Source organism: Bombina bombina, chromosome 4 (assembly GCF_027579735.1).
Source record: "Bombina bombina isolate aBomBom1 chromosome 4, aBomBom1.pri, whole genome shotgun sequence".
Classification (NCBI taxonomy): domain Eukaryota; kingdom Metazoa; phylum Chordata; class Amphibia; order Anura; family Bombinatoridae; genus Bombina; species Bombina bombina.
The window spans coordinates 1,160,271,510-1,160,299,439 of NC_069502.1; the positions used below are offsets into that span (position 1 = coordinate 1,160,271,510).

Here is a 27,930-nt window from a genome sequence, read left to right on the forward strand (position 1 = left end):
AGATACTTGGGGATTTTTTTACATAAAAACCCAGGAAAATGGTATGAATTGAATTTTTCTCCGGTACTACAGAAAATCCAAGCAGATTTGAAGACGTGGGAAGTATTCCCCTTATCAATATCTGCTAAGGTCAGTCTTATTAAGACAATTATCTTCCCGCGTATCCTCTTTCCTTTTCAGAATCTCCCTCTTATATTGACGAAAACTGATTTACAGAAAATATATTCAAACTTTTCTTATTTTATTTGGCACGGTAAGAAAAAAATTGCGAATCGCAATTGAAAAATTAATGCAAACACGCGAATGTGCCGGTCTAGCACTACCTAATATAAAACTTTATAATTTAGCTGCACTAGGTAAAATTGCGCTAGATTGGCTGGCTGAAACAAACTGGTTTTCGTCATTGGAAATTGAAAGTGTTATGGTTTCTCCCTGGTCTCTTAAAGCATTATTGCATATTCAAATTCAAAAGATTCCTAGTAATATTAAGAGTTTAATCTCAGTTGGGAACATAATTCTTGCTTGGCAGGGTTTGTGTACTTTTACTGGAGTAGATTATTCTTTTTCAGAGTATTTACCAATACTGGGCAACCCAGAGTTTTCTCTGGGTACTAATCAGAAGGTATTTAGAAGTTGGGCTTCTAAAGGGCTTTCTGCAGTCTATCAACTGTTTAAAGAAGAGAGGCAATTAATAATGTTTGACAATTTAAGGAGGAAATTTGATCTACCAAGTATTAGTTTATATGCGTATCTCCAAATTCATCATTTTATAAAAACCAAGAAATGGAGTGGCAGTGAGATGATCGCATGGTCTGTGTTACAATCTTGTATTACTATATCTAAAGTCAAGGCACCCTCAATCTCACTTCTATATAGTATTATGTTGGCCAAACAAAGTGATTCTCTCCTGGAAAATTTGAATTTAAAATGGGGACTAGTGACCCCAGAACCTGATCAAGGCAAAATAAAAGATAGCTGTAAAATTGTTAATAAGGCTAGAATACCAATGAGTTGGAAAGAAAGTCATATCAAGTTAATTAACAACTATTATTTTACACCGTTGAAATTATCTAAAATTTTTCGACGGCAAAATTTCTTTTGTCCACGTTGTCTTTATGTAAATGCAGATATCTCACACATGTTTGTATCCTGTCCAAAGATCGATCAGTTCTGGAAAAAGGTTGCTTTTTGGTTTAATAACTTATATGAAACTAACCTGCAGTTAGATAGAGATAGTATATATTTTTTTGATCATATTCGTTCGGAGGTATACTTACAGAGAAAAAGTTTAAATGTAATTATTCTTCTTGTTAGACAACTTATCTTAAAGAACTGGAAAGCCAAAAAAATGCCGGGTTTCTCAGTTTTTATTAAAGAGGTTCAGACGCAAATAATTTTTGAATCTTTCCATCTGAAAGAAGCAAGTAAAAGAGAAGTCAGGAAATTCTTATTCAGGTGGTTACCCATAATTAAGACATATCCGGTTGAAGTTCAAAAGTCTATCCTATATCCCTTTTTAAGTTCAGACAGTTATTGTGATCTAGTAATATCAGGTGATTTTCCGGCAGAATGGATTAGGAACTACAGAGATATATAATAAGCATAATTTTAATTTACTTATCAAATAAAGGCTTTGGACGTTAGATCACGAGAGTTTGAGAGTGGGGGGGGGAGGAGGATCAGAGCAAACCCTCTAGGGGGGGCCTCTCTCTTTTTTTTTTCCCTCTTTCTCTTTTTTCTTCTTTTTTACTTTTTGCTCTGTTTACTGTATATAGCATTAATATAATTTGGCTTGACGTGTGGACAGTTGGGTTTACTGTATTTTTACTTTAGATAATTATGGTTAGACATGATATAAATGGTCACAGCTATGTATTAGGGTATATAATATTTTTCTATGTCTTCTTTACCATGACAATGCCCTGCGTGGTGCTTGAATTGTTTTCATATGTTGAAATTGTTCTTTTTTTTTTCCACACTAATGGCCTGAATAAATAAATGATATAAAAAAAAAAAAAGTTTAAACATACGCTGTGGACTTCGTTCCCCATTGCAAACTTTTATGTAACAGAGAACTCTCATTATTTCTACGGGAGAGATCTCGCCACTCGCAGGGACAGCCCTTTTTTTAAAGAATTCCATGAAGGCTGCCCCGCTAGTGTCAGTAAGATAAAACACGTCTAGACTTGCAAATTTTATAGAATCTGCCCCTTAGTGTTTGATCCCAACTTATCTAATAATTATCAACAGAAAACGCCATTAAAGTCTATGGGGATTTTTGTAGAAAAAATAATTTGATACGTTTTTCTAAAGAATTGAGATGGACCCCTTGTGTGGCACTTTATTCATTAGCTGTGTATAGTGACATTCTGTCTATACAGGAACTGATTTAGTCAGTGCTTTTTCATCCTGGTCTTGTGTGTTCTCTCTTTTTACATCTATACATATAAAGGTTAATCAGGGTGCGCAGAACAACACTCTTTTTTTTCCTGATCTCAGATTGTAATTAAAGGGGCACTGTACTATAATTGTTTTCTCCCCTTTAAAGGGAAAGTCTACTGCAGAATTGTTATTTTTTAAAAAGATAGATAATCCCTTTATTAGCCATTCCCCAGTTTTGCATAACCCACACTGTTATATTATTATACTTTTCACCTCTGTGATTACCTTGTATCTAAGCATCTATTGACTGTCTCCTTAGTTCAGTGCTTTTGACAGACTTGCATTTTAGCTAATCAGTGGTGACTCATAAATAACTCCACCGGAGTGAGCACAATACTATCTATATAGCGCATATGAATTTGTGCTGTCTAACTGGGAAAAACTGTCAAAATACACAGAGATAAGAGGCGGCCTTTAAGGACTTAGACATTAGCATATGAGCCTACCTAGGTATAGCTTTCAACTAAGAATACCAAGAAAACAAAGCAAATTTGATGATAAAAGAAAATTGGAAAGTTCTTTAAAATTCCATGCTCTATCTGAATCCTGAAAGTTTAATTTTGACTAGACTGTCCCTTTAACTTGCTGTAGTATGATACATTGTTTACAAATAGCTCCTTTAACTTTATTTTGTCACTTTAAACAGCTGGTCTTGCCAGTTAGAACTGTATCCTATAGTGAAAATATAAATTGTTGTATAGAAAAGTTAGGTAAACAAGAGCCAGCAGCTGTAATAATTCTCCTAGTGGGTGTGAGAGATAGGTACTAAAATATAAATTTTCAATTGCTTTTGTGTATAAATGAAGGGATAAGATACAGAGACCTTTGTGTATCGTAATAAAATAAGTAGGACTGCACTTCCTGAGAGTTAAGCCCATTTTAATGGGTTGTTGTTTTAACAAGTAAAACAGCTATTTTTGCAAATGAATAAAAACCTAATGGAGCAGTTTTCCATGTAATTTATACTATCTTACATCAATGCATTGCTGCTCCCGAGCCTACCAAAGCACGCTTTTCAACAAAATATACCAGGTTAAAGGGACAGTATACACCAATTTACATATAACTGCATGTAATAGACACTACTATAAAGAAAAATAGGCACAGACAGATAATGATCTAAAAAACAAAATTTATGTAAGAACTTACCTGATAAATTCATTTCTTTCATATTAACAAGAGTCCATGAGCTAGTGACGTATGGGATATACATTCCTACCAGGAGGGGCAAAGTTTCCCAAACCTTAAAATGCCTATAAATACACCCCTCACCACACCCACAAATCAGTTTAACGAATAGCCAAGAAGTGGGGTGATAAGAAAAAAAGTGCGAAGCATATAAAATAAGGAATTGGAATAATTGTGCTTTATACAAAAAAATCATAACCACCACAAAAAAGGGTGGGCCTCATGGACTCTTGTTAATATGAAAGAAATGAATTTATCAGGTAAGTTCTTACATAAATTATGTTTTCTTTCATGTAATTAACAAGAGTCCATGAGCTAGTGACGTATGGGATAATGACTACCCAAGATGTGGATCTTTCCACACAAGAGTCACTAGAGAGGGAGGGATAAAATAAAGACAGCCAATTCCTGCTGAAAATAATCCACACCCAAAATAAAGTTTAACAAAAAACATAAGCAGAAGATTCAAACTGAAACCGCTGCCTGAAGAACTTTTCTACCAAAAACTGCTTCAGAAGAAGAAAATACATCAAAATGGTAGAATTTAGTAAAAGTATGCAAAGAGGACCAAGTTGCTGCTTTGCAGATCTGGTCAACCGAAGCTTCATTCCTAAACGCCCAGGAAGTAGAAACTGACCTAGTAGAATGAGCTGTAATTCTTTGAGGCGGAATTTTACCCGACTCAACATAGGCAAGATGAATTAAAGATTTCAACCAAGATGCCAAAGAAATGGCAGAAGCTTTCTGGCCTTTCCTAGAACCGGAAAAGATAACAAATAGACTAGAAGTCTTACGGAAAGATTTCGTAGCTTCAACATAATATTTCAAAGCTCTAACAACATCCAAAGAATGCAATGATTTCTCCTTAGAATTCTTAGGATTAGGACATAATGAAGGAACCACAATTTCTCTACTAATGTTGTTGGAATTCACAACTTTAGGTAAAAATTCAAAAGAAGTTCGCAACACCGCCTTATCCTGATGAAAAATCAGAAAAGGAGACTCACACGAAAGAGCAAATAATTCAGAAACTCTTCTAGCAGAAGAGATGGCCAAAAGGAACAAAACTTTCCAAGAAAGTAATTTAATGTCCAATGAATGCATAGGTTCAAACGGAGGAGCTTGAAGAGCTCCCAAAACCAAATTCAAACTCCATGGAGGAGAAATTGACTTAATGACAGGTTTTATACGAACCAAAGCTTGTACAAAACAATGAATATCAGGAAGAATAGCAATCTTTCTGTGAAAAAGAACAGAAAGAGCGGAGATTTGTCCTTTCAAAGAACTCGCGGACAAACCCTTATCTAAACCATCCTGAAGAAACTGTAAAATTCTCGGTATTCTAAAAGAATGCCAAGAAAAAATGATGAGTAAGACACCAAGAAATATAAGTCTTCCAGACTCTATAATATATCTCTCGAGATACAGATTTACGAGCCTGTAACATAGTATTAATCACGGAGTCAGAGAAACCTCTATGACCAAGAATCAAGCGTTCAATCTCCATACCTTTAAATTTAAGGATTTCAGATCCGGATGGAAAAAAGGACCTTGAGACAGAAGGTCTGGTCTTAACGGAAGAGTCCATGGTTGGCAAGATGCCATCCGGACAAGATCCGCATATCAAAACCTGTGAAGCCATGCCGGAGCTATTAGCAGAACAAACGAGCATTCCCTCAGAATCTTGGAGATTACTCTTGGAAGAAGAACTAGAGGCGGAAAGATATAGGCAGGATGATACTTCCAAGGAAGTGATAATGCATCCACTGCCTCCGCCTGAGGATCCCGGGATCTGGACAGATACCTGGGAAGTTTCTTGTTTAGATGAGAGGCCATCAGATCTATCTCTGGGAGCCCCCACATTTGAACAATCTGAAGAAATACCTCTGGGTGAAGAGACCATTCGCCCGGATGCAACGTTTGGCGACTGAGATAATCCGCTTCCCAATTGTCTACACCTGGGATATGAACCGCAGAGATTAGACAGGAGCTGGATTCCGCCCAAACCAAAATTCGAGATACTTCTTTCATAGCCAGAGGACTGTGAGTCCCTCCTTGATGATTGATGTATGCCACAGTTGTGACATTGTCTGTCTGAAAACAAATGAACGATTCTCTCTTCAGAAGAGGCCAAAACTGAAGAGCTCTGAAAACTGCACGGAGTTCCAAGATATTGATCGGTAATCTCACCTCCTGAGATTCCCAAACTCCTTGTGCCGTCAGAGATCCCCACACAGCTCCCCAACCTGTGAGACTTGCATCTGTTGAAATTACAGTCCAGGTCGGAAGAACAAAAGAAGCCCCCTGAATTAAACGATGGTGATCTGTCCACCACGTCAGAGAGTGCCGAACAATCGGTTTTAAAGATATTAATTGATATATCTTCGTGTAATCCCTGCACCATTGGTTCAGCATACAGAGCTGAAGAGGTCGCATGTGAAAACGAGCAAAGGGGATCGCGTCCGATGCAGCAGTCATAAGACCTAGAATTTCCATGCATAAGGCTACCGAAGGGAATGATTGAGACTGAAGGTTTCGACAGGCTGTAATCAATTTTAGACGTCTCTTGTCTGTTAAAGACAAAGTCATGGACACTGAATCTATCTGGAAACCCAGAAAGGTTACCCTTGTTTGAGGAATCAAAGAACTTTTTGGTAAATTGATCCTCCAACCATGATCTTGAAGAAACAACACAAGTCGATTCGTATGAGACTCTGCTAAATGTAAAGACGGAGCAAGTACCAAGATATCGTCCAAATAAGGAAATACCACAATACCCTGTTCTCTGATTACAGACAGAAGGGCACCGAGAATCTTTGTGAAAATTCTTGGAGCTGTAGCAAGGCCAAACGGTAGAGCCACAAATTGGTAATGCTTGTCTAGAAAAGAGAATCTCAGGAACTGATAATGATCTGGATGAATCGGAATATGCAGATATGCATCCTGTAAATCTATTGTGGACATATAATTCCCTTGCTGAACAAAAGGCAATATAGTCCTTACAGTTACCATCTTGAACGTTGGTATCCTTACATAACGATTCAATAATTTTAGATCCAGAACTGGTCTGAAGGAATTCTCCTTCTTTGGTACAATGAAGAGATTTGAATAAAACCCCATCCCCTGTTCCGGAACTGGAACTGGCATAATTACTCCAGCCAACTCTAGATCTGAAACACAATTCAGAAATGCTTGAGCTTTCACTGGATTTACTGGGACATGGGAAAGAAAAAATCTCTTTGCAGGAGGTCTCATCTTGAAACCAATTCTGTACCCTTCTGAAACAATGTTCTGAATCCAAAGATTGTGAACAGAACTGATCCAAATTTCTTTGAAAAAACGTAACCTGCCCCCTACCAGCTGAACTGGAATGAGGGCCGTACCTTCATGTGAACTTAGAAGCAGGCTTTGCCTTTCTAGCAGGCTTGGATTTATTCCAGACTGGGGATGGTTTCCAAACTGAAACTGCTCCTGAGGACGAAGGAACAGGCTTTTGTTCTTTGTTGAAACGAAAGGAACGAAAACGATTGTTAGCCCTGTTTTTACCTTTAGACTTTTTATCCTGTGGCAAAAAAGTTCCTTTCCCACCAGTAACAGTTGAAATAATAGAATCCAACTGAGAACCAAATAATTTGTTTCCCTGGAAAGAAATGGAAAGTAGAGTTGATTTAGAAGCCATATCAGCATTCCAAGTCTTAAGCCATAAAGCTCTTCTGGCTAAGATAGCCAGAGACATAAATCTAACATCAACTCTAATAATATCAAAAATGGCATCACAGATGAAATTATTAGCATGCTGGAGAAGAATAATAATATCATGAGAATCACGATTTGTTACTTGTTGCGCTAGAGTTTCCAACCAAAAAGTTGAAGCTGCAGCAACATCAGCCAATGATATAGCAGGTCTAAGAAGATTACCTGAACATAGATAAGCTTTTCTTAGAAAAGATTCAATTTTTCTATCTAAAGGATCCTTAAACGAGGTACCATCTGATGTAGGAATGGTAGTACGTTTAGCAAGGGTAGAAATAGCCCCATCAACTTTAGGGATTTTGTCCCAAAATTCTAATCTGTCAGGCGGAACAGGATATAATTGCTTAAAACGTTTAGAAGGAGTAAATGAATTACCCAATCTATCCCATTCCTTAGCAATTACTGCAGAAATAGCATTAGGAACAGGAAAGACTTCTGGAATAACCGCAGGAGCTTTAAAAACCTTATCCAAACGTATAGAATTAGTATCAAGAGGACTAGAATCCTCTATTTCTAAAGCAATTAGTACTTCTTTAAGTAAAGAGCGAATAAATTCCATCTTAAATAAATATGAAGATTTATCAGCATCAATCTCTGAGACAGAATCCTCTGAACCAGAAGAGTCCAAAGAATCAGAATGATGGTGTTCATTTAAAAATTCATCTGTAGAGAGAGAAGATTTAAAAGACTTTTTACGTTTACTAGAAGGAGAAATAACAGACAAAGCCTTCTTTATGGATTCAGAAACAAAATCTCTTATGTTATCAGGAACATTCTGCACCTTAGATGTTGAGGGAACTGCAACAGGCAATGGTACATCACTAAAGGAAATATTATCTGCATTAACAAGTTTGTCATGACATTTAATACAAACAACAGCTGGAGGAATAGCTACCAAAAGTTTACAGCAGATACACTTAGCTTTGGTAGATCCAGCAGGCAGAGGTTTTCCTGTAGTATCTTCTGGCTCAGATGCAACGTGAGACATCTTGCAATATGTAAGAGAAAAAACAACATATAAAGCAAAATAGATCAAATTCCTTATAAGACAGTTTCAGGAATGGGAAAAAAATGCCAAACATCAAGCTTCTAGCAACCAGAAGCAAATAAAAAATGAGACTGAAATAATGTGGAGACAAAAGCGACGCCCATATTTTTTGGCGCCAAATAAGACGCCCACATTATTTGGCGCCTAAATGCTTTTGGCGCCAAAAATGACGCCACATCCGGAACGCCGACATTTTTGGCGCAAAATAACGTCAAAAAAATGACGCAACTTCCGGCGACACGTATGACGCCGGAAACGGAAATGAATTTTTGCGCCAAAAAAGTCCGCGCCAAGAATGACGCAATAAAATGATGCATTTTCAGCCCCCGCGAGCCTAACAGCCCACAGGGAAAAAAGTCAAATTTTTGAGGTAAGAAAAATATGATAATTAAAGCATAATCCCAAATATGAAACTGACTGTCTGGAAATAAGGAAAGTTGAACATTCTGAGTCAAGGCAAATAAATGTTTGAATACATATATTTAGAACTTTATAAATAAAGTGCCCAACCATAGCTTAGAGTGTCACAGAAAATAAGACTTACTTACCCCAGGACACTCATCTACATGTTTGTAGAAAGCCAAACCAGTACTGAAACGAGAATCAGTAGAGGAAATGGTAAATATAAGAGTATATCGTCGATCTGAAAAGGGAGGTAAGAGATGAATCTCTACGACCGATAACAGAGAACCTTATGAAATAGACCCCGTAGAAGGAGATCACTGCATTCAATAGGCAATACTCTCCTCACATCCCTCTGACATTCACTGCACGCTGAGAGGAAAACCGGGCTCCAACTTGCTGCGGAGCGCATATCAACGTAGAATCTAGCACAAACTTACTTCACCACCTCCTTTGGAGGCAAAGTTTGTAAAACTGATTTGTGGGTGTGGTGAGGGGTGTATTTATAGGCATTTTAAGGTTTGGGAAACTTTGCCCCTCCTGGTAGGAATGTATATCCCATACGTCACTAGCTCATGGACTCTTGTTAATTACATGAAAGAAATCCTGTATAAAACCTTTTAAAACTTCCTTAGAAGCTCCCAATTTAGTACTGTTGATGAGGTTTGGCTGGGACATCCACTGAAATGGGCTGGAAAGCAAAAAGAGCAGATACTCTCCCCTCCTCTGCATATGAAAAGACCCTTTACACAAACAGGAGCAAGCCGGAGAAGGTAGACAACAGTATACATCTAAAAGCTGAAGTCTGAAAATCAACAGAAAGATCTAGTGTGCAATGTCCCTTTAAAGGGACAGTCTACACCAGAATTTTTATTGTTTAAAAAGATAGATAATCCCTTTAATACCCATTCCCCAGTTTTGCATAACCAGCACAGTTATATTAATAAACCTTTTACCTCTGTGATTACCTTGTATCGAAGCCTCTGTAGACTGCCTCTTATTTCAGTACTTTTGACAGACATGCATTTTAGACAAACAGTGATGACTACTAGGTAACTGCACGTGCGTGAGCACAATTTTATATATTGTGCACACATGAACTAACGCCCTCTAGTTGTGAAAAACTGTCAAAATGCATTCAGATAAGAAGATGCCTTTAAGGGCTAAGAAATTAACATATGAACCTACTTAGGTTTAGCTTTCAACTAAGAATACCAAGCGAACAAAGCAAATTTGATGATAAAAAAGTAAATTGGAAAGTTGTTCAAAATGACATTTCTTATCGGAATCATGAAAGTTTATTTTTCACTAGACTGTCCCTTTAATGAAGTACATTTAAAAACAGAAATAATCTAAAAAGTATCTTTATTCACATGCACTATTTTAATCATGAACATTTAATTTTGACTTTACACTTCATGATGCACCCAGTGTACCATATATTTACTGTACTTTGTTCCTTAAAGAGACAGTACAGTCAAAGTTAAACTCTGTTGAAACAACTTTCTAATTTACCTCTTTTGTCAAATTTGCTTCATACTCCTGGTATCCTTTGTTGAAGAGTAAACCTAGGTAGGCTCAGGAGCAACAGTACCCTACTTGTACAAAGTTAAATACATTGGTTAAGACAATGACAAGAGGCATATAGGTACAGCCCCGATTCATCAGCTAGCTTCATCAGCTAGCTCATTAGGTATCTGTTTTACAATATTTCTGTCATCGTTATATTGCTGCTATTTTGTGATATTTTGTAGCTATTCACTTTTCACCCTTAAAGGGACAGTGAAGTTAAAATTAAGATTCAGATACAGCATGCAATTTTAAACAACTTTCCAATTTACTGCCCTGCAAACCCTGACTGTTTTGTGTAACTGGGCCAACAACAATACATATCATGAGGATGATGAAAATGTTCCTCTAAGAACATAACATTGTTATATTAATATACTATGTAACCGTTAAACCTCTAAATTTCAGCCTGTCTCTAAGCCACTACAGGCTGCCTCTTATCTCAGTGCATTGTTATAGATTTTCACAGCAAACAAAGTGCTAACTCAGGTGTTCCATATAGATAACAATATGAGTCAACACTGATTGGCTAAAACTGCAAGTCGGTAAATAGTACTGAGATAAGGGGACAGTCAGCAGAGGCTTAGATAAAAGATAATCACAGAAGTAAAAATATATTAAGAAAGGGATTATCTAACTTTTAAAACAATAAAAATTCTGGTGTTGACTGTCCCTTTAATAAAGGGGTTATCTAACTCTTTAAACAATAACATTTTTGGATTAGACTGACCCTTTAAGGTAGACCATACTTTTAAACTAAATTGTCCAAACTTTGTCCAATTGTTTTACACAAATATACATTTGGCACATTGTCATGTGAGATCCAGACAAGTCTTGCAAAGCCATCCAGCATAAACTGTTAAAATAAACGATAAACCATTGAAATAAATGAACTTTATTTGTATTTAAAATATATAATTTGTTTTTATGTAGAAAAGGTAATATATTACACACCCCAGAATCTGTTCTGGAACTTGCAAACATTGCATAAAAAAATAAATATAAAAGTGTTAGTTTGTTGAGGTACAAGGTGCAAATATGTTTCAGAAATATCCATAGCTAAAATCCAGGCTTCAGTACAGTGTAATAAATAATCCCTCATAACGATTCTTCTGGATAGAACATGAAGCCCATATTTATCTAGTTTATAGTGCAGAGGACAAGAATAAAAACTCATCCCAGTCCTCCTCAGATTTTGTGGAGTTGTCACTGACTTTGTGGTCTGAGATAGGGGAGTTCTGTCCATTTGGACTCCCCTGCACTGGTCTTCTTTGGGGTCTGACATCACTTGTTGAAATATGACTGCTGCTTGAAACTGTGGAAGTTGGGATTTGTGGAATGATCTGGTTCATCTCTGGACTGATGGTTCTGTTTGGTGGGCAGTTGTCAAAGTCTACTTTAAGACCAGGGAAAAAGTTTATAGACATCATGGTCTGTCTTCTGCTCATGCCCAACACCTCTTCCTGAAAGCTCTTCATAGGGTTGAAATCATTGTTTACATTTTGTGCTTTTCCTAATGGACTTGTGTATGACATACTGTGACAGTAGGGACTGGAAACTGCTTGTTGTCTGAGGAACCTTTGTCTAGAGACCGCACAGGAAGATTCAGGCCATGGAATGGATTCAGTGGGCTGCTGGACTGAGTTCTGTTGTATTTTGGGATGTTGCTGCATCTGTTGATGAAGGATCTGGATTTGTTGCTGCTGAATCATAGACCTTGGGATATGATGTTGTGGTGCAGAGTTCATGTAGCTGTTGGGGTACTGCACACCAAATGCAGGGACCCTTCCTGATTTAGGTTTCTCACGTCGGGCCTTTGCCCTTCTGTTCTGGAACCAGACCTGCACAAGACAAAACATTTTAAGCATCTAGAATACAAAATATGTGTAGCAGTAATATGTAAAATTAAAGAGACATTGTAGTTCAAAAACAAAATCAGAGCATTTAATTTTAAACAAACCACTACTTTCCCTTAAAGGGACACTAAACCCAAAATGTTTATTTCATGATTCAGATAGAGCATGCAATTTTAAGCAACTTTCTAATTTACCCCTATTATCAATTGTTCTTTGTTCTCTTGATATCTTTATTTAAAAAGCAGGAATGTGATGCATAGGAGCTGGACCATTTTTGGTTGAGAACTTAGGTTATGCTTGCTTATGGTGGGTAAAAGTAAGCCTCCAATAAGCAAGCACTATCCATAGTGCTAAATCTAAAATGGGCTGGCTGGTAAGATTTACATTCCTGCTTTTAAAATAAAGATAGCAAGAGAACGAAGATAAAACTGATAATAGGAATAAATTAGAGAGTTGCTTAAAATGTCTTTCTCTATCTGAATCATGAAAGAAAAAAAATGGGTACAGTGTCTTTTTAATTATTAAAAAATAGTTGTCCACAATCCACATCTTGCTCTAGTTGGGAATATGGCAATTGATTGGTGCATATGTGTGTATGCCTGCTCCTGATTGGCACATCAGCTCTATACTTATCTGGATAGGATGCACAGGACACAATTTTGACTAGGTATTTAACCTATTTGATGGTGTTAAACACAAATTGGGGGGGGGGATTGTTTACAAATAAAATAGTTTAACTAAAGAGAACATTTAACGAAGTTATTTCCAGAAATATCAGCCAAAGGTCCATAGCAATATGAATAGGCAATACCCTGATGTTCAAAAATGTTATAGAAGCTCAGAAATTGTGGGGATATAGAACATGCTACATATAAACAAACATATCATCTCCTGCAATATTCACTGCATAGATTTATTAAATCTCAAGAAAGCTCTATAATTTTTTATTATAATTTCTGTATGGCTAATACAGGACCTGGAGATAATTCTCTCACAGGAGACTTGTTTTTTAGCATGATATTAGTCATAGATCGCATTTCCTTGTATACAATTACTATTTGCAGCACACAAACATCTACTTTATCCAGTGCTGTGTGTAATTAGTTATACTGGGCATTTACAAAATATATTTTATAATACATGGGGCACATTGTAATTTATTTGCACTGTCGGTTGTCTACATTGCACTATGACAAATGCAACGATGCTCTTGGTGAATTAAATAGTGATGTATAATATAAATACATAACATAAGATAGAACCTACCTGTATCCTTGACTCAGGTAAGTGGATCTGTCTAGCCAGATAGTCCCGGTGGTGGATGTCTGGGTACATGTTGCTTTGGAAGAACTGCTCTAGGGCATCCAGCTGGGCCTGGCTGAAAACGGTTCTCTTTCTGCGTTGGGGCAGTGGCTCTGGGGCAGAGATAGAGGTGACTGTGACCTGCTGTTCCTTTAGGACCTTGGCTTGTGCTGGTTTTAGTGAGCTGAGGTAACTACCCACCTGAGGTTTGATGTTTTCTGTAGGAAGATAATAGTCATTAAAATACAGAATTTAGAAATCAGTTTGGAAACTCAGCGATCAGCATCCTAAACATACTGTACGGTTGAGAAAAACCCTTAGCACTATACCGGGAATCAATGAGTATACCATGTGGGAATCAATGAGTATTCCATGTGGCCTTTCCATTGGCAAATTTAATTGATTATGAGCTATTAAGACAAATAAAAGTGTAATGGCAGTCGATGGCTTGTTATATCACATTACCATTCTGATGGAGTCCGTTGAAGTCCTTCTGCTGAGCTGATGACATATTAGTGCCCATACACGGAGCACGCAGCCCCATCTGGTTGGTACAGGATAAAAGATAAGGAAGATATAAGTCCCTAATTTGATCTGAACCTCCAACCATGCTGACTCTCAGGTTGAAGTTCCAACTCTTGGGATCTCAACTGTGATAGCTCCTCCTTAGGTTCTGAATGCAGAATAAAGTCGTGTGTGTGTCTTTTATTGGAGTTTAGAGGGTTGGTCACACAGTATGTAAAGTAATTAGGTGTGAAAGTGCCCAGAAGATACAAAGTTGACAATAGATTGACTCAAGCTCTGCAGAGATCAGAGTAACACTGGAGCTGTTTGAGATAACTCAGGAGACCACATCCAGCTTTTGTTTAGAGACAATAACTGGAATCCACATTTTAAGTCAAACGTGTGTCGTCTTGATGATGGCCCAGACTATCAGCTCAGGTAAATGCCATGTACACACTCATGGCTGCATGTTCCAATCATAGTGTGCTAGATCCATTAACTAGCATTAAATCTACAGTTCATACTCACATAGCAGCATCAAATACAATACACCAATGACCACCAATATTTTCATCTTTATTTCCGATTGTGTAATATTCTAAAGTCCAAGTGTAATCAATTTAGCATCAATCTTATCAATAAAATTACATTTTTATTAGTAATTTTGCTTTGATCTCTTGTTGGAAATCAATTTTTTTTTAACAATGTCAGATTACGGTATTTTTTGTTTTTTAATAATTCTAGCTTGAAAAGTTAAAGGTAATAAAAACAACAACTTTATTGGATATTGTATATAGATAATATATATTTTAATTGTCAGTATCACCATCACCAGATTGAGAAGTTTATTAATCACCAAGTTGCTCTGGGCAGGTTATTGAGCAAAAAGGAAAACCTTTAGTTTTAGTTAATTCTATTTTGGTCAATTTAAAGAAAGACTTTGAACACTTTAATAGTTGGTGTGGCTTTTGTGCTAAGATGTATTTACAATATCAGCTATGGGTGAAATGCACGAAAATTAAAAATAGATATTACACTAAATCCCCAGAATATATGACATTCAAGCCCAAAAAAATAAAGAAAGAAAAAAAAATGTTTTTTTCTCGAAACATATCTCTCCAATACTGTGTATTTGTGGCTTGTAATTGTTTAAGTATAAAAGATTATATGTTGATATAAATAGGCTTTTATATATATAATGTTACAGGGGATTGTTACTACAAATATTATTGTATTTGTACATTCCAGCTCTGTTTACCTAAAGTCACTAAATGATTGTAACAAAGCAGCACAGAATATAATAAAGTATATTAAAGTAGCAATTGAATCAATATTATGTCAAAACACACAAATGTATTTAACTACTATTTTAATAATACATAAAATGTCAATATCACTGTAATATTAGTGCAGATTGGTTACTGAGCAGCTATGTAAAATACAAATGATTGGAATTTTAAATATTGTATTAATGTGAACATAGAAGACTAGAACAGAAAATTTATATACCCAATACAGAGATCTGTATAAGTACAGAAAAAACAAAAATGTCAATCATCCATGGGCAAAAGACCATACATGCTAACAAAAACACACACACACACACACACACACACACACACACACACACACACACACATATATATATATATATATATATATAAAAATATTTTTTTATTTGTGGTTGATCTCTAGTGACTTTTGTACCTAATCTGCTTTGGGATGACTACTCTTGTCAAGGAATATACACTGTTATAATGACTACTGCCTATAGGTTATGGGATGTGCTCCCTATGCTGTCACTGGAGTCATTTGTCTGTTTTAGTTGTATGTATATAGTCAGGGCTCATATGTAAGGTGCCAAATATTCACTGCTGTATGCATCTGGGATTTGTTTGTCTAATACTATTTATGGGGGATGATGATAATGTTGAACATGATGATAGAATAACAAAAATTTCAGCTTACGGTCCTTCTGCACCATCTCAACGTATTATGGGTCTTTTGCCAAATTCTAAATGACATGTTAGTACAAAACTGTATTTTATATATACAAGAATAGGTATAAACTGTAAAGAGACAGTCAGATCAGTGCTCATCTTTGCTAGGTATAAACTCTAAAGAGACAGTCAGATCAGTGCTCATCTTTGCTAGGTATAAACTGTAAAGAGACAGTCAGATCAGTGCTCATCTTTGCTAGGTATAACTGTAAAGAGACAGTCAGATCAGTGCTCATCTTTGCTAGGTATAACTGTAAAGAGACAGTCAGATCAGTGCTCCTCATGTTTGCTAGGTATAAACTGTAAAGAGACAGTCAGGTCAGTGCTCATCTTTGCTAGGTATAAACTCTAAAGAGACAGTCAGATCAGTGCTCATCTTTGCTAGGTATAAACTGTAAAGAGACAGTCAGATCAGTGCTCATCTTTGCTAGGTATAACTGTAAAGAGACAGTCAGATCAGTGCTCATCTTTGCTAGGTATAACTGTAAAGAGACAGTCAGATCAGTGCTCCTCATGTTTGCTAGGTATAAACTGTAAAGAGACAGTCAGGTCAGTGCTCATCTTTGCTAGGTATAAACTCTAAAGAGACAGTCAGATCAGTGCTCATCTTTGCTAGGTATAAACTCTAAAGAGACAGTCAGATCAGTGCTCATCTTTGCTAGTTATAAACTGTAAAGAGACAGTCAGGTCAGTGCTCATCTTTGCTAGGTATAAACTCTAAAGAGACAGTCAGATCAGTGCTCATCTTTGCTAGTTATAAACTGTAAAGAGACAGTCAGATCAGTGCTCATCTTTGCTAGGTATAACTGTAAAGAGACAATCAGATCAGTGCTCATCTTTGCTAGGTATAAACTGTAAAGAGACAGTCAGATCAGTGCTGATCTTTGCTAGGTATAAACTGTAAAGAAACAGTCAGATCAGTGCTGATCTTTGCTAGGTATAACTGTAAAGAGACAGTCAGATCAGTGCTCATCTTTGCTAAGTATAAACTGTAAAGAAACAGTCAGATCAGTGCTCATCTTTGCTAGCTCACTGTCTATAGCGACCAGATCTTGATAGGGTTTGAGGTAATTAGCAACAGGTGAAATGATGGACGGATAAAATAATGCTGCAGAGAGAGAGAGATCACTAAAGGAAAGATAATGATTTCTGCACTCACAAGGTTAGACAAGACCCTGAATACTATTGTGCCCTCAGCTGAGATCATTGTGTGCTGTCTGACAACTGCTTTATATATTAGCTCAGTTGGTGAGTCTGACAAAGAAACATATATATGATTCTTTTGGGATCATACTTTTACTTTAAAACATAGGTAATATTTAATTTCTTACACAAGACCACACCCCCCATATCAAATACAATATTACTGACCATTAATGATATTTACAGACATACCTTTTCCTTCTGAATAGGTGTTACTGCCTGGGGTGTGGTTTTTACTCAGCTGGGGAGGGGGGGGGGTTTGTAGATCTGATGGTGGCCTGACAAAAGTCTCATTGGTGGCAAAAACACCCCTACTAAGTGATAGAGATGCAAATGATATAATACACGAAGTCTGGCTTTAGTTGTCCCAATCCTGAAAAAACAACTATATTAAAATAATAATATATAAAAAAAATTGTAGCCCAAGAATACCTGGATACACCATACAGTGTGGTTCAACAAACAAAACATAGCTCAGAAATATAACCCACAGAGCTTCCTGAGTGGTAAATTCGATCATGTGACATATTTATGATATTTATGTGTGTGATTCTATGTATAATATTTCACATTAAAATTGACCCATAATATTGCAAAATACTCAACCACCTTTGCTCAGTTTATTAAAGGGATATACACTAAGTAAATTGCATGCACCTCCCTCTAATCATGGGCGCTGCCATCTTGGAACCTAAGTTACACTGCAGGTAACTGAAGGAGAGTTACTGCACATGTGCAAACAGGTCAGCACTGGGGGTTAGTAAAACATAGATTTCATCATGGGGGCCCTTATGACTAGAGGAAGTTCGGGAATAACCTCAATACTATGCTTATAAAATGTATTTAATGACACTGCAGATTTAATAAATAATCTCATCTTTCAATGTCATTCATACTTAATTTATGCTTCATGACATTTAATTGGACATGAAACCCATTATTTTTCTTTTGTGATTCAGATAGAGCATACAATATTGAACAACTTTCCAATTTACTTCTATTATCTAATTTGTTTGCTCTCATGGCATCCTTTGAAAAGCAGGCTCAGGAGCAGGCTTAGGAGGTGCAAAATGCTCATTGGTAGCTGCAGATATATGCCTCTTGTCACTGGCTCATTCTATGTGTTCAGCTAGCTCCCAGTAGTGCATTGCTGCTCATTCAACAAAGGATACCAAGAAAATTAAGCAAATTTGTCAGTAGAAGGAAATTAGAAAGTTGTTTAAAATTGTATGCTATGGAAATCCCACAGAAAACCCAATTTTGCAAATGGTTCTACAATTTGCTTTTTGTTTTGTTTTGCTCAAACCCCATAAGGTACACTCAGCTACAGTATTCCAATCCTCTAGAAAACACACTTTTTCACAAGTTTTTGAACTTTTTTGGGTTGATCTAATTCAGTGGTAGGAAAACTATGACCTGAGGGCCAAATCAGGATATTATACTGCATAAAAGTGTGAAAAGAATATGAATTGATGTGATAGAACACTTTATTATTGTATGATTGCTTGCATGTAACTATGCACACGGGTAACAGATAGTAGCACAGTAACACAGTAATACAATAACACAGTAATGCAGTAACACAGTAATGCAGTAACACAGTAACATAGTAATACGGTAACACAGTAGCACAGTAGCTCAGTAACACAGTAACAAAGTAACATAATAACACAGTAACACAGTAACATAGTAACACAGTAACATAGTAACACAGTAGCAACACAGTAACACAGTAACACAATAACACAGTAACACAGTAACACAGTAACACAGTAACACAGTAATACAGTAACACAGTAACACAGTAACACAGTAACACAGTAACAAAGTAACACAGTAATACAGTAACACAGTAACACAGTAACACAGTAACACAATAACATAGTAATACAGTAGCACAGTAACACAGTAATACAGTAACACAGTAACACAGTAACACAGTAACATAGTAAAATAGTAACATAGTAGATGAGGTTGAAAATGACAGAAGTCCATGGAGTTCAACCTATACAAATCTTATAGGGACAATCTACACCTTGATCATCTTAAAGTCTTACTTTAGATTAAGCTGCAAATAGGCTCCTGCACCCCTTTCTATATCATGCAGCAGGAACAGTAAAAAAGTTATTTTAAAATGTATATTGTTTCTGGTCACTTTGAAATGGCTGCCAAGCTCCGCCCACAGATTAAATCATGATCTGGGCTACATATGGCATCCAATCACAAAAGGCTCACTAGTTGGATTCCACAGCCTGTCAATGCTATACAGCAGAGTGCCTAGATGCAGACCAGATTGTGATGTCATCAGTGGGCGGAGCTTGGCAGCCATTTCAAAGTAGCCAGAAACAATATTCATTTACAACATCATCTGTCTTGGAAAATTGCGTTAGACTGGCTTACAGAAGGCAATTATATAGCTTCTTTAATAGCCGAAGAGAGCATTACATTCCCATACTCTCTGCAGGCATTTCTACACTGCCATATAAGAAAATTACCTATAAAAGTAAAGAAATGTATTTCTATATATTCAATTATCAAAGCATGGTAGAGCCTATGTAAATGGGTAGAAGCTGATCATTTGATCTCTAGTCGCTTACCAATTGTTGGAAATCCAGATTTTACTGAAAATCTGTATAATACAATATTTAAAAAATGGGCTAATAATGGCCTGAAATATATATACAGTACCAACTCAAAGAGCCAGATTCTACCAGGTGCTTATCTTTTGCTGACCTTAGAAGACAATATAAATGATCTAATTCTGACTTCTATGCGTATCTTCAAGTGCGTCATTGGTTTCAGGGATTCTCCCAAAACCCTAATTACATATGGATTCATACTGGAATAAATTCTGGTTTAATTCTTTATAAGCCAGGTATCCACTCTCTTAAATATTGGTATAAAATGTTAATAAATTATTCGGGAGATTTAAATTTACAAAAGTTAGTCACAAGATGGCAGGTGGACTTCCCAGGAATAGACTGTAAAGAAATTACTAGTAGTATTAGTAAAACTGACAATGCTACATTAGCAGCAAACTGGAAAGAAAGCCACTGTAAATTAATTACCGTAATAGGGTCTATATTACGCCAGCATCCTTAAATAAGTGGTCCCACAATATAGCTAATAAGGGTCCTCGTTGCTCTAATCCTAATGCTGATTTCATTCATATGTTCTGGAGCTGTCCAAAAATTCTGGTCACGGATTAATTTCTGGCTGAGTAAAATATTTCATATGTTGATTAAGGTAGAGAAACATCATGTTTTTTTCCTTGTTGATTTTGACGCTACTAGGTATGTGAATACACGTTTCATCAACTCTATAATATTAGGTGGAAGATATCTGATACTTAAAAATTGGAAGAACAAGAAAGAACCCACTATACATAGTCTGTTCAATTTAATGATAAAACAAGCAGTAATGGAGCAGTTTGATAGTATTAATGGGTCGGACCAGAATATTAAAAAGTATTGCAGTAAATGGCTTAGTCTTATTCAAACTCATGAGAATAATATACAGGCCCAATTTCTGGTGCCCTTTATGACCTGTAAATATTTTGAGTATACATGACTAAGGACTGTGTCCGAAACTTTGTTGTTTAACTTTATTGGGTCTGGCTACTCCTCAAGCTGAATAAAACACCTTGAAGAAACGCTGTTTGGTGGTGCTGCTTCATTTTTGTTTCTACATTTGCATTTGTGGGTTCTGGCAGGAACCTGGACGCTGGCACACCTTAAAACATTCCCTGTGCTGGATATATATGACTATTTCATTGTAAATATGTTGAGGATATACTCCAGAGGGGGTCTATGTAAATATATGCATGTTGAGGGTGGGGGGAAGGAAGAGAGCCCCCCCCCCTTTTTTTTTTCTTCTCTTTCTCTTTCTTTATTTCTGGTCTTTAATTGTAGATGTAGACTTTCCTGTAATTCTTCAATAGGAAGACACCTATAGGGATTTATTTAACTTTTTGTTGCATGTCTCTATAAAGAGTGACACGCTTGTTTCTGGTTATTCTTTTTATTTGTATGTTCCAATAAATTAAGTGTAAGATCTAATTATATTTTATTCTGCAATAGAAATAAAAAGATCATGATATAGATACAAATAAACAGGGGGTACTAACTGGATTTGTTAAGAAATATCATTCTTTTATCACTATAAAAAATGTAATGGATAAAGTAGAATTTAATATAGTGATAATGACATTGTTTCTTTCTGTGATTTAAACTGCTATGCTGTAAATTTTATTTATGTTTTGTTCTATTTTCTTGTATTTATGAGAAATATGGCGTCTTATTTTATGTATCCTGCTTTCTTGAAATAATAAAAATTTAGCTTTAAAAAAAAAAGAAAAGAAACTATTCATTTTTTTTACTGTTCCTACTGCATAATATAGAAAGGGGCGCAGGAGGCTATTTGCAGCTTAATCTAAGGTAAGACTTTAAGAAGACTAAGATGTAATTCTACTGCATAGAGTGGTCCCATTAATCCCAATAAAAAGGGTGACCCCTTTAACATAAGCAATCATATCTCTGAATTCTGTTTCTAGCCATAAATTTATTTAAACCATTTTGACATGTATCTAAGGTATTGGCATTTACTACCTCCTCAGGTAATGAGTTCCACATTACACAACCATTAAATACAGCAGAATTTAATAATCAACAAATGCATAATACAAAGACATTGCAATAACACACTCCAAATTTAAAATGACAGGCATATCATTAATTTTTTCTAGATGTGCTCAGGTGAAATTTCCGTTTTTTCTGTATTTCAAATATTCTTTGCCTGTATAATTCGGTATTCACCTTGTGTTAAACAAAATGAATACTGATCATTCATGGAACATTTACATTAGTTCTTGTAACATTAACATTCCTTCTTCACATAGCCCCGGGGTGCACTAAATAGGAGGCTTACCACAACAGCTTCCGGGGCCTGCACTAAAGGGCCTTCTCATTCGTCATTAGTCATAAATTTTCTTTAAAGTTTGTGCTGCATCGTTCAGATATTCGATTTGTGAAAACAAGACGAATATCGGTGTTACGTTAAAACAAATGTGCATTTGTAATGAAACAAATGTGCATTTCTATTGTTTTCTGACATATTTCAAAGTTTTCTTTCATTTCCCCATCCCCCTGTCATGTGACAGCCATCAGCCAATCACAGATTATACATTTTTTATATATACTGTACTGTTGCACATGCTTAGTAGGATGCGCGTTGCCTCAGAGAGTGTGCATATAGAAAGACCACAAAATATGATAATGGAAGAAAATGTGAAAGTGTTTTTTTTATGTTTTTTTAAATGTATGCTCTGTCCCAAGAGATATAAAACCCAATATTTTTCTTTCATTATTCAGATAGAACATACAATTTTAAATAACTTTCCAATTTACTTCTATATTCAAATTGTCTTTGTTCTTGTTATACTTTGTTGAAAAGAAGGAATGTAACTTCAGGAGCGTGCACGTGTCTGTTACAAAACTGCTGCCATATAGTGCTTCAATGTTATTTATTAGAAAGAACACTAGATGGCAGCACTATTTCCTGTCATGTAGGGCTTCAGGCAAGTGCACGCTACCTACGTAGGTATCTCTTCAACAAAGAATAACATGAGAATGAAGCAAATTTGATAACAGAAGTAAAGTGGAAACATCTTTAAATTTGTATTCATTATCTTAATAATAAAAAAAAGTTTGGTTTCATGTCCCTCTAAAGTGCTATAAAACATGTTAAGATCTGTGCATACCCTAAAAGGGCAATTAAGTAAAAATAGTTTGCATTAAAAAAGTATTTTAAAATAATTTTCAAAAATAAGCAAAACAACTTAAATAGCCATGCTGTACAGAAAGGTAAATCTAGGAGAAGGGGGAAATCTATTTAGTGAAATATTTCCCTGAAAAATCTGTAGTACCCCTTAACAGATTTGTTCTGGACAAACATCTTTAAAAATTTCGAAATATATATAGGGTCGGTACCACTACAGATAAAAGGCTGGGAATGAGTAGATAAAAACAGTGACACAGAGGAATAGTTAGGATATAGTATTTCAAGGCTGAAAAAGGCTGACATAAAAATATTTTATAAGTGACACCACAAAGGCTCTGGCTGAGATTGACGGGGGTAATCGCTCTCTAATTTGTGGCAATACTGTAATCCTATTCTGAGAGGTATAACAGCACGATTAAGTGCCTTTAAAATTCTGAATATAGGCATGAAATAGGAGGAAAATAAATAAAACTTGTAGATCCCTACAGAAAAGTAAAGAGTCTAAATCATAGATAGAGGTACCCAGGCTATAAAGATCTGATTGTTTGAAGGGAAACCTAGTTTAAATAATCCGCAGGATTTACGGTTGGATTATTTTTTTTTTATTTTTTTTTTTTCTTCTTCTACACCTAATGGTGATGATTATATTCTAAATCAATCAAAGGGTGACACTTATTTTGATACACGTACCTTTTCACAAAGATAGAACCATATACACGCACACACACATATATATATATATGTGTGTATATGCATATGTAGACATATATATATATACACATAGATGGATAAATATATGACTAAAAATAAGTTTAACTCACCCACTATGTCATCTAGAAATAGAAATCACGAAAAAAAAAGTAACAAATCCATCCCAGAGACCCTAGATGGGATGGAGGAGAGCACTACACAGGGCACGAATAACGAGGAACTAATTAGACAACTTAATGCACTTTTTACACCAAAATTTGATTCAATCCAAAGTAGTATAAACGATTTATCTAATGAAGTTAAACATTTTGCAACCAGGCTCACTCATATGGAACAGAGGGTATCTGATGTAGAAGATAGGGAGATACAAAGAGATTAATTAACTCAAAGCATGTCAACACAGATAGAAGCAATTAAAGCAAAATTAGAAGATCTTGAAAACCGTAATAGACGGAATAATATCAGACTAATAGGCTTAACAGAGAGTATTATAGAAAGAGATCTCAAAGAGTTTGCAGAGGGCGAACTGCTACGCCTATTAAAAATAGATAAAAATGAGACCACAATGAAGGTAGAAAGAATTCACAGAATAGGCCCTGTAAGGACGACAGTTAAAGGAGAACAAATTAACAGAGCAGTTATTATGAAAGTGTTAGACTTTCAGGATAAAATCAAGATATTTAATGCATATAGAAAATTAAACAACAAACTAGTATTTGAAGGGAAAAAATTATTATTATTTAACGACTATTCGATTGAAACCTCTAATAAAAGTCGGACTATGGCACCACTATGTGCAAAATTAATACAGGCAGGGTGGAAAGCTAGGCTACTATACCCAGCCAAAATAAATGTACAAACGAAGGAAGGAAACAAATTATTTACAGAGGAAGCAGAAGTCAAACTTTTCTTAGAGGGAAATAAAGATGCAGGCAATAGACGGGGAGAGGAAGGAAAATAGAAATGGGGGAAATTACAGATACAGATCCTATCATCAAGCTGTTTATATCAGGATGTTTTTATTTTTTGAATCAAAGAATTTTAGAATAAAAATTGCTGAACTCACATATACTCTGATTTTGGGTAATGGGAGGACTAAAAGGGCTAAGGAATTAAACCTAGGCCTGTGTTTTAATAGATATATGAATAGAATAAAATGTCTCTTAAAATTATATCATGGAACATAGGGGGAGTTACGTCCCCTATCAAAAGGAAAGCTATATTGAAACACGCGAGGAAATTAGGCGCCCAAATAATTTTTCTTCAAGAAACACACCTAAAAAAGGATGAAGCAGTTAAATTAAAGGGAGGGTGGATTAATGAAGTAATTTTTACCCCATGTAGTAAAAGGAAAAGGGGAGTTGCAATTTTATTCAACAAGTCCCTAGAATATACCATCAATAAAAGTATCATAGACTATGATGAGGGGTTTATTATTTTAGAAGTTAGTATTAATATGAAGGATTACATTTTATGTAACGTATATGGACCTAATAATCAAGACCCAGGCTTCTGGAAAAAGATAAGGGATCACCTAATTCCATACGCAAATAGCCCATTGATAGTAGGAGGAGATTTCAATCTTACACCGAATATACTCTTAGACAGGCAGAAAGAGATAGGAGCACATTACCCCAAGCATAAGTTAGCCGAAGGGAGTATGTGGGCCAGAAGGAAAAGGGAAAGTGTAATACTTAAAAATCTGAGGAATGATCTGAATATCCAAGATATATGGAGATTATTGAACCCTGATGGCAGGGAGTTTACATGCCTCTCCAGGTCAATACATTCACTGTCAAGAATAGACCTCTTTCTGATTTCAGATAAGTTGATTAAAGTAGTCCAAGAAGCCAAAATTGAACAGATCACCCTATCTGACCACGCTCCTATAAGTATTTCTCTTAACGCACTCCCAGTAAAACAACCAGGAGCATTCTTTATTCCAAAATACCTCCTAAATAATCTTAAATTCATAAATTTTTTAAAAGAAAAATGGAGAGAATATGAGAGATTTAATAATGGATACCGAGATAAAATGAACATTTTTTGGAACACTGCTAAAGCAGTTCTCCGGGGGGGAAATCATTTCTTTTGTAATTAATTTAAAGAAGAAATAAAATCTTAGGAAACAGCAAATAAATAAAACCCTAATGAATGCATATTCAAAATTCCTGGACAACAGAACTAAGACTAATTGGGAAAAATATATTAGGGCAAAGCAGAGCAGAGATGATTACCTCACGGAGAATGAAGTCAAAGAAAATATGAAAAGGAATTCAAAATTTTACAGATTCGGCAATAGAGCGGGGAGATTCCTGGCACAAATAGTTAAGAATCAAAAGAATCCTATATTTATTTCCAAAATAAGAGAGGGAGGTAGGGAGATTATTAATCTGGAAGAGATTAAAAAATCATTTTATGAATATTTTGCAAAACTATATTCGCCATTCCCTATAGATGAAGAGAGAAAAAAGCAATTTTGGGAAACCGTAGAAGTTCCCAAAATTGAGCTGGGAACAGTTTAATAAACTAAATGAAAATATCACAGCAGAAGAGATAAAACAAACAATTAAAAGCTTAGCTAATAATAAAGCCGCTGGTCCTGATGGGCTCCCCTCAGAATTCTATAAAATATTACTAGATGAAGTCACACCGACATTAACACTTTTCTTTAATAAATACTGGACAGGTCAAAGTATGCCACCTAAAGATTTCACTGAATCTACAATAATTATTATACCAAAACCATGGAAAGATCCTCAATTGCTAGAATCATATAGACCAATCTCACTTTTGAATATTGATTATAAAATAATAACAAGTATTATAGCCAGAAGACTTCAGCAAATACTAGAGGGGGTAGTCCATCAGGACCAAACCGGCTTCATGAAAGGGCGATCATCTAGTTTAAATTTGAGGAAATTATATCTAACAATAGCAGATGTATGGTACAATAAGAAATATACCAGGGAAACAAGAGAAACAGATTTGGCAATAGTAGCACTCGATGCGCATAAAGCGTTTGACTCCATAGTTTGGGACCACATATTCACAACATTAAGTAAATGTGGATTTAATGGAAATTGTTACAATATGATTGGGCTACTATATAAAAAATCACAAGCAACCCTAATTATAAATAAAAATAAAACAGCATGCTTCCCCCTCTTGAGAGGGACGCGGCAGGGATGTCATTTATCCCCTTTAATATTCAACCTCGCTTGGGAGCCACTGCTTAAAATTTTTAGAACAAGGTTACCAGGAATAAGTATTCAGAATAAAGAAGTTAAAATAGCAGCATATGCAGATGATCTACTAATTTTTACCAATCAGCTAAAACTTTTCAATTAATTTGCCAATTAGTAGAACAATTTGGATCATTCTCTGGTTATCAAATTAACAAAAACAAATCAGAGGTATTATGGCTACATAAAAATAAAGACTCAGACAGACAAACTTTTAAAGAAATAAAACAGTCATTTGTTTATCTTGGATTAAAATTCTCTGAGGACCCAGAAGATATATATTCCCTAAACTTGAAGGAAGCGGTCAGGAAATTCTCAGATACTCTTAAGAAGTGGGAGACTCTTCCCTTATCCTTATATGGCAAAATTAATTTACTAAAAATGATAGCACTACCTCGGTTATTATACATTTTTCAAAATATCCCTATTGAAAAATTTAGAAAAAAAGAAAATCAATTTAGCTATTAAAACATTCTTGTGGGCAAGAAAAAAGTGAAATTAAGTTTTAGGAAATTATCATTACCAAAAAAATTCCTGGGAATGGCCTTATATAACCTAGTGACTACAGGGAAAATAGCAATTGACTGGATGTTGGATATAGGGCACTTCTCCATATTAGAGATTGAAAATCAATTAAGTAAACCCCTTTATCTGAAAAATATACTCCATATGGAAATTAATAAATTACCCCTTTATTTTAGGAGAATAAAGGTACTCAAAGATTCAATAATAGCGTGGCATAAAATTTGTAATAAATTGAATCTGAAATTCGCAGTGTCTAAATATCTTACAATCAAGGGAAATCAAGATTTTCAACTGGGTTTCTCAACAGATGTTGGCTCGAGATGGGAAGAGCATGGGTTAACTAAGGTGACACAAATGGTAAATAGGGAACAGAATAACTTAAAGGTTATAGACTTTGAGACGGC

The 27,930-nt window shown here is 35.7% G+C and overlaps 1 protein-coding gene across 1 annotated transcript; it reads right to left on the minus strand.

The window, feature by feature from the left end:
* Positions 1-11,547: 11,547 nt before the first annotated feature.
* On the minus strand, positions 11,548-14,170 carry LOC128658258 (homeobox protein Mix.1-like). The gene is made up of 3 exons (XM_053712794.1): positions 14,026-14,170; positions 13,525-13,778; positions 11,548-12,243 (listed from the first exon to the last, which is right to left on the minus strand). The coding sequence occupies exons 1-3, from the start codon at positions 14,168-14,170 to the stop codon at positions 11,548-11,550; spliced, it is 1,095 nt and encodes a 364-aa protein (XP_053568769.1).
* Positions 14,171-27,930: the final 13,760 nt, after the last annotated feature.

Coding starts and splice junctions, on each gene's coding strand:
- LOC128658258 (XM_053712794.1), bottom strand. CDS start 14,170: ATGGTTGGAGGTTCAGATCAAATTAGGGACTTATATCTTCCTTATCTT. Junction 13,779..14,025: donor CAACGGACTCCATCAGAATG/GTAATGTGATAT, acceptor ATCTTCCTACAG/AAAACATCAAACCTCAGGTG. Junction 12,244..13,524: donor TACCTGAGTCAAGGATACAG/GTAGGTTCTATC, acceptor TGTCTTGTGCAG/GTCTGGTTCCAGAACAGAAG.